Source organism: Phymastichus coffea, unplaced genomic scaffold (genome assembly GCF_024137745.1).
Source record: "Phymastichus coffea isolate CEN01 unplaced genomic scaffold, Cenicafe_Pcof_1.1 PCOF00053, whole genome shotgun sequence".
NCBI lineage: Eukaryota > Metazoa > Arthropoda > Insecta > Hymenoptera > Eulophidae > Phymastichus > Phymastichus coffea.
The window spans coordinates 194,863-207,244 of NW_026706864.1; the positions used below are offsets into that span (position 1 = coordinate 194,863).

Here is a 12,382-nt window from a genome sequence, read left to right on the forward strand (position 1 = left end):
CAAGCAAAACGTCTATCGCACCAACGCGGAATTTCGCTAAACCTAAGCTTTACGAAGACGGCTGGTAATCAAGGTTTTATCAGTGTTGACTACCGAGAGAAGAGAGAGAGAATTAAACTAAACTCTAACAGGGTAACTATGATGCTGCTGCTCCAAGCCCTAACGAGCTCCCCCGGTTTGCTTGGGCTCTTTGTCCGACGGTTAAAAAGGCTCATTGTTTCGAGGCTACGCGACGGATCGCGGAGACTCGTTGTAGACTGATTGTTTAAGTTGCTCCTAGCTCTTCCTTTCGCTGATGATGTGCGTTAACGCTTCTTCCTTAATCTGCAATCTACCTCGCTATTTTTCGATTATTCTCATCGTCCTATGAAAATTACAGGTATGAAACCACAGTATAATATAAAATTTTATTTATGTCAATTTCTTATTCCCAAGGATTTCACTCTATCTGATAGTATTTCATCAATTATTATCGAACAAGAAAAGTTATAATGAATTCGAAAGATGTAATAAGTTGGTTGACTAAAATACTAATCAAATGAAAGCTTCTAAACAATAAACATTCATCAAAATCAATACTATATTCCAAGATAGTCTGATGCTTCTCAGTTAAAGTTTACTCAAATATCGTTTCTCAAGGAGGTTCTCGATTATCGCCAAATATCGTCTATCGTTTATCGTTCAATACATCATTTCAAATGAGTAAATAAGTTGTTAACCAACAACATTATCCTGGCTTAACATTTTTATGCAGAAAGTAAAAGACTCGAGCGCATTTATATACATCATAAATAAATAAAAGCAACTACAAGCGTATTTACGATGGCAAGATTGAAAACAGCATATGTATATGCATGCACGAAAATAAACCAAATGTTTTCTTGCTTCCTCTATCCAAGTCTACTCTTGATAAAGATTGTTAAAAATTAGAAGTAGCCGTGATGTATACATGAAAGGAAAATTTCACTTCATACGAACTGATTGTTCGTTGTACTTATATACTGAAAACTTTTCATGACACGAGCTTGTACGTGTACGCGTACAGCTAAGCATTTGTTAAGGGAGAAATCTACTAACAGTATATATTCATCAATAATATTCCGGTATGTTATTCATCTCGTAAATACTGTTGCTGCGTGCTTTGATAGTAGTGTATTGGGACGTTACTTTTAGGATTCTTCATTTGACATACGACCGTATTTTTAAGTATTGTTAACCATACATATTTTATACTTATAGTTTAACGTTTGTAAATGATGAAGAAACAGGGATAAAATGATGCTTACGAACAATAAGTTTGTCATTGTTCTGTAACATTTAAGTGAGCGACATATAAACTTTAACTTCGTTATTATAGCTTCGCATATTATTTGACAAAGCAGAGGTTAAATAAGGTCAAACCATCGCGTGAGAATGTTAGTTTTCTTATTAGATTTGAAAAAATCTTTAGGATGTAAGTAAATTGCAGGTAAGTAAATGGTAATTTCCTTACATACGTTTTCTCAGAAAATCCTACCACCACGTCAGTTGTACTAGTATATTTATAAGTACCTATATATATATATATACGAGTGTGTATATATATATATATATATATATATACGTACGGTAAAATTATGGCAAACGGTAACATTGAATTTATTGATTCAGCTGTTATCAAATGAGAGAAAAACAAATGCAAAATATTGCAAGCCCAATATACTTTCAATTTCTATTATATCATTGTGAAAATAATTATAGAAAACTACAATTTACCGATGCATACTAATCGTAAAACAAAATACCGCGTAATAAAATCAAAAGTACTGTCACCAATGGTCGAGGATAGGCATAATAAGAGCTTACGTAGAAATTTACAAGCTTATTTGCAAACAAACGCGATCCGAAGGATGTCAGAGAGGATATCGGTTGTGTTAAGATGAATTATGCCGTATATCGCGGAAAGTTAGCGCACTGAGAAGGAGAGAAAGCGAACGCAATTATCGTACACGCTCTGGCTCGGGTGGATTGCTTCAAAAGTTTAAAAGCCCACCGGGGCGTACCGAGATATTAATACCGAGTATTGTATAGCCCTGTGGAATATCGGCAGACTCTTTGTCGTTATAAACGATGTCTGCTTTCAATGTTTATTGCCGATGGCTATACCTGAAAGTTTTTTCATTCGTCGAAGTAGATTTCGATCTATAGCGAAAAATATATTCTGCCGTAACTTCCTAGGCAATTGTTAGTATTGCATCGGCAACATTTATCTATGTAAAAATCAATGACATCAGTAGAATAATTATTATCGAGGATCGATTATTTTTCCTTAATGCGGCAATTCATTGACATTGGAATAGCAAAATATACCTCTTCACAATACTTGTCTTCTTATTTTTCCTCACTTACCATTATTTAATCGCTGACTCAGAAAGTACAAACTGACAAGTTAATTTTTTATTTCTTGTTTTTCTAAACTCTACTTCACGTGATACTAAAGTACATTTGTGAATTCCTTATTTATCATGCAAATACAGAAAGTTCATACATGAGTTATCTGAATTTTTATTGAATTGTTAATACGGTGGACTATCAGTAATTCGAGTAGCGTTCATTTGGAAATCCCGCTTAATTCGTAGGAAAATTTCAAATTGCTAGCAGTGGTAAGAGCGCGCGTGAATGACATATATCAATAATTTTTTTTTTTTTTTGAAACTATACAATAGAGGCATATTAATCCAATTGGTAAGTTGATATTACTTATTGATAGTTAAAACGTATAAATAAAAGTACTCAGATGATTTTCTATCAATTCAATTTATTGACTATAAAATAGCAACAGTTTCAACCGTTTTGAGATACATATCTCCGGCCCTATTCAGGCGAAGAGCTGGCAACGTAACTAGAGTCAAACAAGAGTCACGTCTAACTCCGGTTACGTTGCCGGCTCTTCATCTGAAGAGGGCTAGAGATATATATCTCAGAACGGCTGAAACTGTTGCTATTTTATAGCCAATAAATTGGATTGATAGAAAAAGTCATCCTAATATTTTTATTTTCATATTAATTTATCAAACGATTTTTAAATTAATATGACTCTTAAAGTATTCAAGTTAAAATTAAAATAATATACTGCGCTAAGAAAAATTCGACGGCTAAAAAAAGTATTTTTACTGTTATTTCATCAAAAACAATTATTAGAAATAAAAAAAATGATATTTGAGACGCTATTTAAGAAAAAACAACCGAAGTAGAAGGAATGACAAATAAATTTACGTTTACTTTTAGATAAGTTACGCGATATCAGTAAAAAAATTTTTCTGCTATCTATAAAATGTATCTACACAAAAATACACTATGGTAAAAATATAATATTATGCAGTCAAAAAATTGATTACTTTACTAAATAATTGAAACTCAAATAATAATATATATCTTGTATGTACGTTGATTATTAAATATTGACTCTTGTATCGTATATTAATATTAATATAATTAAATGGAGAATGTTGACAAGTAGAATCTATATTTAATAGCCTTATTCGGAAATCTTAATATTTCGAATATTCGTTCGGTCTTTTGCAATTTTAACTAGTAAGATTCTGCAGTCTACCTATCAAAATATTTTGATAAAATGAGCGGCTCAAAAAGCAGTTTTAATATATAAATAATAGCAGATAATTCAATAAAATATCATTAAGTTTCTTGATTAAAGGAACGTGTTATTCTATTCACGCCTGTACAGCATCTATTGAATACTTATGTGCCCACACGTTTGATCTATGTCTAAGTATTCAAAGATAAAAAAATTTCCATAAAAGTATCTCTTAATTGCAATAGTTACTTCTTAGAAAATTCTTTAGTTCAAATATAAAAGTTAAATTTCTTTGTAAGTTATACTAACTTTGCCTATAAAAGAATCATTTTCAAAAGAAGACACGATAAAAGACATTGAAAATAAAAAAAAGCTATAGTACTATAAAAAAATCAGTACACATAGAAAAGATGCAAGAAAATAAAATTATAACTCATCCTCAAATACGTGCAAATAAAAAAATATGTTCAAACTATACATTATAACTAACACTTTTATACATAACAAGCCGCGAGAAAAAGCTTTCCGTGATAAAGAAGTAAACACTTGTGTATTTGGCTACAAGATATATAAAATATTATCATATATCAGTTTAGTTGTCTTGTCGCATGCACCATGTGACCTAAGCGTGATTCATTCGGGAGCTTAATTGATGAGCAACAATAACACACGGACACACAGTCATCAATTGATTCCATTTACTCGAGCAGCTTCCACTTGTCACAATTGCTTCGTGTTGATTTCTTTAATGAATTTGTGGCCAGAGTCTATACGTCTTGAGATTGGTTTATTTTTCACTGTATTATTATAAATCACCATGGCGTGATTATGTAATTGTGAGTTTTTGACCGACAAAGAAAACTTGTTACGAGAATCGGTACTTTCAACCACTTAAAATAGAACTTTTTTCAATCATTGGCATTTGTACATTTTATCCTGATTTTTTTCATTATTATAAAGGAGAAAGTTTGAAAATTTGAAATTCTGCGATATTACAGTTTGCATAATTATTGCGATGAATAACGGTAGAGTAAATGAGAATTATTTTCACTTAGAAGGAATTTTTCAACCTCTATTTATATGCTATTAGAAACAAATAGCAATTGCTCAATCTCAAACGTAAATTGATAGTACACAAAAATTTATCTTTACTGACTGGCACCACATAAATTTCATAAGATCGACAATGATATTTTGTTATCAATACTTTTTTTAATACAATTTTACCATATTTTCGTTACTGAAAATTTATTTACCACCTGGAAACTAAAAAATTTGAATAATTAATAATTTTTAAAATTATTCTGCAAAAATATTGATAGCCATTCAAACAAATAATACAACTCTCCAATAGTATCTGAATAATTTGTTGGCCCCGAAATATAATCTCGAAAATCAACACCACTTATAAATATCTCCTATTCTTCCTGAAACATTCGAAGTAAAATTGAACAGGCGAATAACGCCAGCTAATTCAGTTTGACACGCTGCATATCGAAACATCTGCAATGTGAATTCCAGTGAACTATTTTTGGTGCATAAAGAAAATCGCGCACGTACATGTGGGCGATAACATCTATCGAATATATGTATAATCTGGACGAGCGAAGTAAAACTTTCTTTCTCTCACGGAAGGTGTTTCTCTTCTTTTTTCGCTATGTGGGCGTTAAAATTGGTCTTGCGTGTCTCTAAGCGCGAACGATCGTCCATTGCATGCACGTGTGATTTTCTTTCGGATGCCAATTGGCTTTTCTATTGTTTCCGAGGATTTCCTTATTTTCAGAAACGTTTAGTCGGCACACTATTCGGTGATTGAATACTATTGGCGTTTAGAAATTTATATGGCAAATGACTTTATCGTTATTTTATTCACGATTAACAAATATAAGCACTATCAAGAATCAGACTTTCTAAACTTTGGCTTTTGGAAAATTCATCTCTGTATTAGATTGTGTTTTGTGAACATTAAATTCTCACAGAACTACTGAAATATTTGTAAGCTCGATAAAAATAATACCCAGTAGATTTTCTAACAAGAAAGTTCAATTATACCAAATAGAGAAAAACGTGTTTTTTTCTCTTATTACAGCAACGTCATTTTTCTTTTCCATATAATACATTCACTTTAATAGAGAAATCGAAAATGAAAGAAAACTATCTACCTACAAAATTCGAACTTCGAGGACGCATTGGCTGTAATTCCTCATTCCTTCCTCTAGTCATTTGTAGCGCCAGAAAATGGGGGAAAAGACTTCAATTAATAACAATCGTAAGAAGGCCAAGAGAACGAGCAAGAGACAATTAGTATATGCCTGATAATTAGTATAGGCTAAGAGAGAGAGAGGGAGAGAAATGTCGAATTCAACATAGCTAAGATCCAATCAGGAGCAGTAACGAGTCGAGGCAAAAAAGAATTAGCAATTATACAGCTTCAATTTTTAGTCTCGCAAAGTAGTTCAATGTTAGATTAAATATACGAGTTTCGATATTTTCTTTTTTGCAATGACAATTCACTGGAAGTAATTTCCAATAATTTCAAATACGAGATTATAGTGAAAATATTTTAGGGTTACTTGCCTTTTCCACGTAGTAATGATTAGTTAAACAGCTAAAATTAAAGTTTTTATTCAGTTTTTAACTAATTCAATTTGTTTTCGCTTTTTTGCACGGTTATTACTTTTACAGATACACATTCTTGCTGGAATAATATTGTTGAAAAAGAGATAAAAAAAGATAAAGCGATGCCTAATTGTGGAACTTTTGGAGCACACTCACGCGCACACACACACAGACATACACACATCTATGTAATTTCGATTTGCAGCAAGATTTATTGAAAATCATTAAAAATTATCAAAACTAACAATTATTATATAAATTAATTTTCAAGTGTAGCAAATTAATTTTGTTGATTAGTTTAAAGGTGTAATTCTATAAAAAATATATACAAGGCCCAAATAGATAAATTTTCATTATATTATGATTACATTTTCAACAAACGTTTTACTAATATATAATGTTAATTAATATTAACTTTTACATTTCATTCGTTTCCTCTCATAATTTGATGTCAATTGATTGCCATTAAAAATTTTAATTTGATGAAAATTATCTTTTGCAACATTTATTTTCTTACTGTTCAATTTACTCTTTAATTTTGATTTTTTCAACAAATGAATTGTTTGTATATTTACATAAAAGCCTACCACGCATGTTAATGTAATTTAAATCCAATTAAATTCTTTATAGAATAGATAACTTCTCAACCGCCGGTCGATAATGAACCAACCGATTTCACAGACTAAAAACAAACATGAAAAACATATAGTATCACTTGGCTCCGAATTTTGATTTAAATAAACTTAACCTTTCTATCTGTTATCTCTCTCTCTCTCGCTCTCCCCCTCTCTCGCTTGCTCTTTCTTTCTCACACTACTCTCTTATGCGTCGTGTGCGACTCTTTAGTTAGTTTGGGTGGACTTTTTAAATATCCGGCCAGTGATGTGTCGCCGGTTTGACAAGTCAGACACGCGATCGCGAGTTACTTATTTTAAGTGGACTTCAACTGCAAAACGAGCGAACGAGAGAGAGATAGCGCTAGAACAAAAGCTGGATGAAAGCAACAAAAGAGAACATACAACAAACACTTACTAGCTTCGATTTTATTTGATTACTTCACAGAAGTTTCGAGAGTTCAAGTAAGTAGTTACTGATGTAAGGAACTAAATTCTTTCGTTATATTAGTGTTTGATAAAACTTTTCAAACAATGTTTTTTTATATCCCCCCTTCCCCATAAAACATTCAAATTGATCACATATAATACTGTATTTTTAGATGAAGGGTGTAGTTTTATTGAGGTTATAATTATTCCTATTTTGATTAAATGAGAATTGAGCATTTTACATTCCTCTTATTAATTAATAAAATAAATAATCTCAACAGCAATCGTAAAATTTTGACCAACTTCATTTTATGCGAAGTGCGAATCATTTATGAACAAAATAAATTCAATTCAAATTCATGAGTCATTGTAACTGTATAGTAAAGTAAATGATTTTAGCTTGTTTGTCCACATATCGATATATACCGTTACTAAAATTTGCCAACGAAAAAATTGAAAACGTAGCTTTTTGATCAAATTTGCCAATGAACGTGTTTATTTATGTTACGTGTGGAAAAAGAACGCACACAAATACACAAATCTTTTGTTTCGTCGCATACACGCACACAAGTATATTGTGTGTGAACAATAAACCAAATATGCTAGCAAACAATAGAGTCAACGATTTTGTCTGCTTTTGTCGCAAAATTGCACACAACGCTGCGCATTCTCAAAGAGCTCCTAACATACATTTAAGTACTCTTTTCCGACACGACTATGCACGCGAAGAAGTGCCGCTCACTTTTTGTCAATGTTTCGCGCAAGTAGAAAGAAAAATTGCGTAACGAAAACGTGGCTAGGAATAAAAATCTATTGGAAAACACGTCTGTTTAACGAGCTCTAACTCGATAATATTAAGCGCGTTTTTATATCAAAGAAGATAACTGCGGGTATCAATCATACTGAAGAATATATCATCAATCTTATACTTTGGCTTCATTCTATTTTTACAACGTTGAAGCTCGTAAAAGTTTCGCTACATATATAGCTGAACAATCATTTCTCCTTCGTTGAGCAAAGAAAAACTTCCTAAGATGCTATCTTCTAAAATGCAAAAAAATGAACGGTCCATCGGCGCGTTCCAAATGCTCAACTGTGTGTTACATCCTAGACAATTATTTTTAGCGTACATACACGGAGGGAGAGTCGACTACAAAACGAAAGCTCTCTCTTTCTCTTTCGCGATTTGTTCAAGTTGACCTCCCTCGTGCGCACACCGCTCGCTAGCCAAAAGACGAGATCATTTGCCAATTGAGGCGTACACTTAATGCCGACAATCTATTTATAATTTTGCACGGAGAAGAACTTGGCCGAGAAAAGATACACCTGACACGTACGCGGACACACACACGCACACGATTAGAAATGTTGACGATGCGTGACTTTTCATTCTTTATTCGAAAAAAAAAGACTTTATTTGTTGGCTGAGACAAGCATCGTAAAAAATTATAATTCTGCTATTTTGTGCTGAATTCGTGACTGTGGTAAAATATAAGTCGGTAGATTCGATGATACGCAGTTAGAAAATATTAACGCAAAATATAGCCATTTCCTAACTCTACGTATTACCCGTAAAGAATTTTCCTTTTTATACCATGTTTATTGCTTGAAAGGCGATACATTCATTCGAATACAGCAATGAAAAATCGTACAATCGCACCGATGAGAACTTACACTTTATTTCAATTGATAACATTTCTCTTCGAGAACGCATGACTATAAAGAAGTGTACTAAGCAATTCTTTCTCTTACTACGACTTTAAGAGTGAAGATTTATGCCCTCTATATGTAATTGAAGGTACAAAAAAAGTACAGGAAAACGGATATAAATTAAGCTTTCGTAATTTTTAACAATTTTGAAAGTTTTGGAGTAGTCTTGAATAATTTGTTGTATGTTATTAGTATTTTATTTTATATTGTATTATATTACTTTACTATTGCCCGCCTAATACTTTTAAAGATTTTCAAAATTAAATTTCAGCTTTCGAGATTAAATTAATTGAAAATGGATAAAAAATATACTAAGTCTATCAAAATACTTCGACTTCTAATATTTATATCAATTCGGAAAAAACAAGTGTTTCCGCGTTGTAATTAAACTATAACTAAAACGCGTATCTTTGCCAAAAATTGCACAAACGACGCAAAAGTAAAAAAAAGAAGATACATCATGCGCAGCCAATTGTCGAAGGAACTCCAATGGCGCAACGGAAGGACTCCGCAGTGTGCAGCAGAGTACTTTCGCATGGCTGGCCAATATTTATTTCTGAGTTTGCAAAGTCAAGGTGGCGCCAGTTCGCCTTCAACATATATGTATGGTAATCCAATTATTTTAAAACCGGATCATGAAATTACACAATTACTAAAGTTCTATAAAAATGACTAGTAATGTTCTGTTCGTTTTCTGTGAAAATAATGTTTGTCGAAGAAAATCACTTAGAAAAAAAATTATAAACAAAATCATTTCCTTGTATAAGATTAACTTTTATAATCATAAACACATATTTCTTATCATTAATTAATGCGACTGTGCATTATCTGCATACTGACTGCTGTTTAACAACATATACCGTCGGCAGTCGCAAAGAAAGAAAAGAAATGAGCTTATAGAAAATGAAATGAAATTATTAAGAAATGAATGACGAAGCGAAATCTGGAAAAGAAGAATAACTCGAGCAGGATATAAAACAGAAAGTGGCTAAATTGTAGCCGAATTACCGGGCGAAATTCCTGCACATGATAACTTGCCTTGCCCAAGTAGAACTTGCTGCAGCGGATAACAATGAAAAAGTCTTTCCTTTTGCGCGTACACTGATTAAAATTACATGAGTGATGGCTGTGCCTAATTTCTGTACAAATTTACACCTTTGCACAATAATGCTCAACTACAGGACAAAACTCTAATTTACTTTTCTGGACAGATATTTAATACCGAGAGAATGGACGAGAAAACTGTTTGCTTTTAAATAATATATATATTATGGTTTCCTAGAAAACTTTAAAGAGAATATTTTACAATAGTTTACGCGAATAGAAATAAGAATTACTCCTTGTTTATTTCACATTGAATGGAGGAATATATTTATCTAATCAAAATTAAATTATATTTATGACGATCCACTGAGCCACTCTGATAACTAATGAGACGCGGTAGCTGAGTGAGTAAAAGGTCTGACCGATTCGTTCGTTAGACGGATATGTTACCCAAGAGCTATCATCAAGTTGGACATATAAAATGAAATACATAGTACCAATTCTAGCAAAATTTATCGATAAACAATGTAAGAGCAACTATAAGTGCTTTTTAACGTGAACATCCGCCCAATGAACCGTCCGAAGATTTCAAAATGTTCACTGTTATCGAGCCCACTATGCTAAACTAAACTACGACGAACATCTACTAGAAACACCCATGGACAAGGATAAGATCGGAACATCGACGCCCGCGTGTAAGAGGAAATTTCAATCTAACAGCTCTCCTGAATCGCCATTCAAATTTAACTTTAAGAAAAAAATAGCAAGAGCATTCTATCAACAATTAATACGAACGATTAAAATACCTCACGGTATATCAAAAGAGGCACACGACTTACCAACAAAATTGGTCGCTAATTCGCAGATACACGCGAATCTTTGGTCAAATAAGGCATTCACACTATCGATCTAATCTAGTTACCAGAAACAAAACTAAAATGTGTACATTCACCTAGCCAAACCAGTAGCCGAATGCGATGACTTCACAATTGCAACCATCATCTACAGTCGATCAGAATATAGGTAATAAACAGTATGATTGATAAAATAAATTATTAACAACAAAGAAAACAATAAGAACAAAACAGATTTTAATTATTATCTAATTAATAAATTAGATACCAATAAATTTTTATTGAGAGTTTACAGCAAAGGTAAATAGGGTATCAATACGTAGACCCTCGATAACTTCACATTCAAAGAAATACTAAAGTGATACAGGAAAAAAGAATATTGAAGAAGTCGCACCAAATTATCATTCAAATACAGCAATAAAAACAGCTCTTACTTCCTTGTACATATTTCTCTGTAAAGCAACATCAGGTTCATCATGAAAAATAAACCATTGATGCACTTAGTACGATGAAACTTGTAAAGAAAAACAAGAGTAATACAGTGACATAATTGCCAAAGGACTCATTACGCGGATGCAAGCTGTAATCTGCTATATCGCTGCGCCAAATGCATAACCAACCACAAGACAGAAAAATACAAACCCTCGCAATACACATGATCAAACAGACTCGCGACCCGGCTACGTAAATTGTAATTGTACTCGGCCATACAGCTTACTATAAAAGCTGCCCATACTTATTCCTCGTCCAGAAGTTATCTGTCGAGGAAAAAAAGAATTTACACTACAGACTCGCCGTACCCATCAGGAAAAACAAGTAGCATCTATATACATTAACTATATCACGCAGGTAAATTTCCACAACTGCACTCAGATAATCTCAACTAGTCCACGTAGCTACAATATGCAACACAATTCAAAAAATAACCAAGGTAAACTTTTAGTCTCCTCTAAGAATACCAAAACATCAGAACTAATCTAGCTCCATCGCATCACCAATAAACAAACTAATTACAATCAAAGACGTAACAAGCATTATAGGTAATTATTATAGAGAACTAGGAGACTAAAAATAATCAGACAGTATATATTTTTGCTTGGTTGATTTTTTTGTTCATTGAAAACGAGAGTTTTAAGGCGTAAGATTTCCAGTAGAGAAGAATTTGGCAAAATGATTAGGTGTTACAAACTTTTAAGCTAAACACAAAGAAAACACTAAATTTTTACTATAGCTTGAGTAATCGATGCGTAACTAACTCACTGTGCTATGACCGGTCGACTTATTCTCGTCTTTGCAAAGGTTCTACTATATTTGAGCCTTGACACGCGCACATCGGTCACGCTTTCTGACTTTTTCACTCATTTGCTCTCTTGCCCAGTAGTTTACAGGTTTAAGGATCAGATTTGCAGCTTCTCCTTTCCATACCTGGGTAACCTACTGTTCCTAGAAGCACAGCTTCTCGCGAGGTCTAACAGCCTCCGGGTGTAAGCTCTTGAAGCTGGTAGCTTACGGACATGACAACGCCTTTGCGCTTCCGC

The 12,382-nt window shown here is 32.8% G+C and overlaps 1 protein-coding gene across 3 annotated transcripts in view; it reads left to right on the forward strand.

The window, feature by feature from the left end:
• The first annotated feature begins 7,088 nt into the window (after positions 1-7,088).
• LOC131665592 (sodium-coupled monocarboxylate transporter 1) overlaps positions 7,089-12,382 on the forward strand; it is a 42,126-nt gene continuing 36,832 nt past the window's right edge. Inside the window, exon 1 of one of the 3 annotated variants that reach the window (XM_058937589.1) lies at positions 7,089-7,272. Coding sequence is in view for 2 of the 3 variants with exons in the window: in XM_058937585.1 (XP_058793568.1) it covers positions 9,482-9,554 (73 nt within the window). In the remaining variant the exon portion in view is untranslated. Of the gene's footprint in view, positions 7,273-9,466; positions 9,555-11,732; positions 11,776-12,382 lie in introns of those variants that run through there. The other 2 variants (XM_058937585.1, XM_058937587.1) reach the window with 2 other exon arrangements.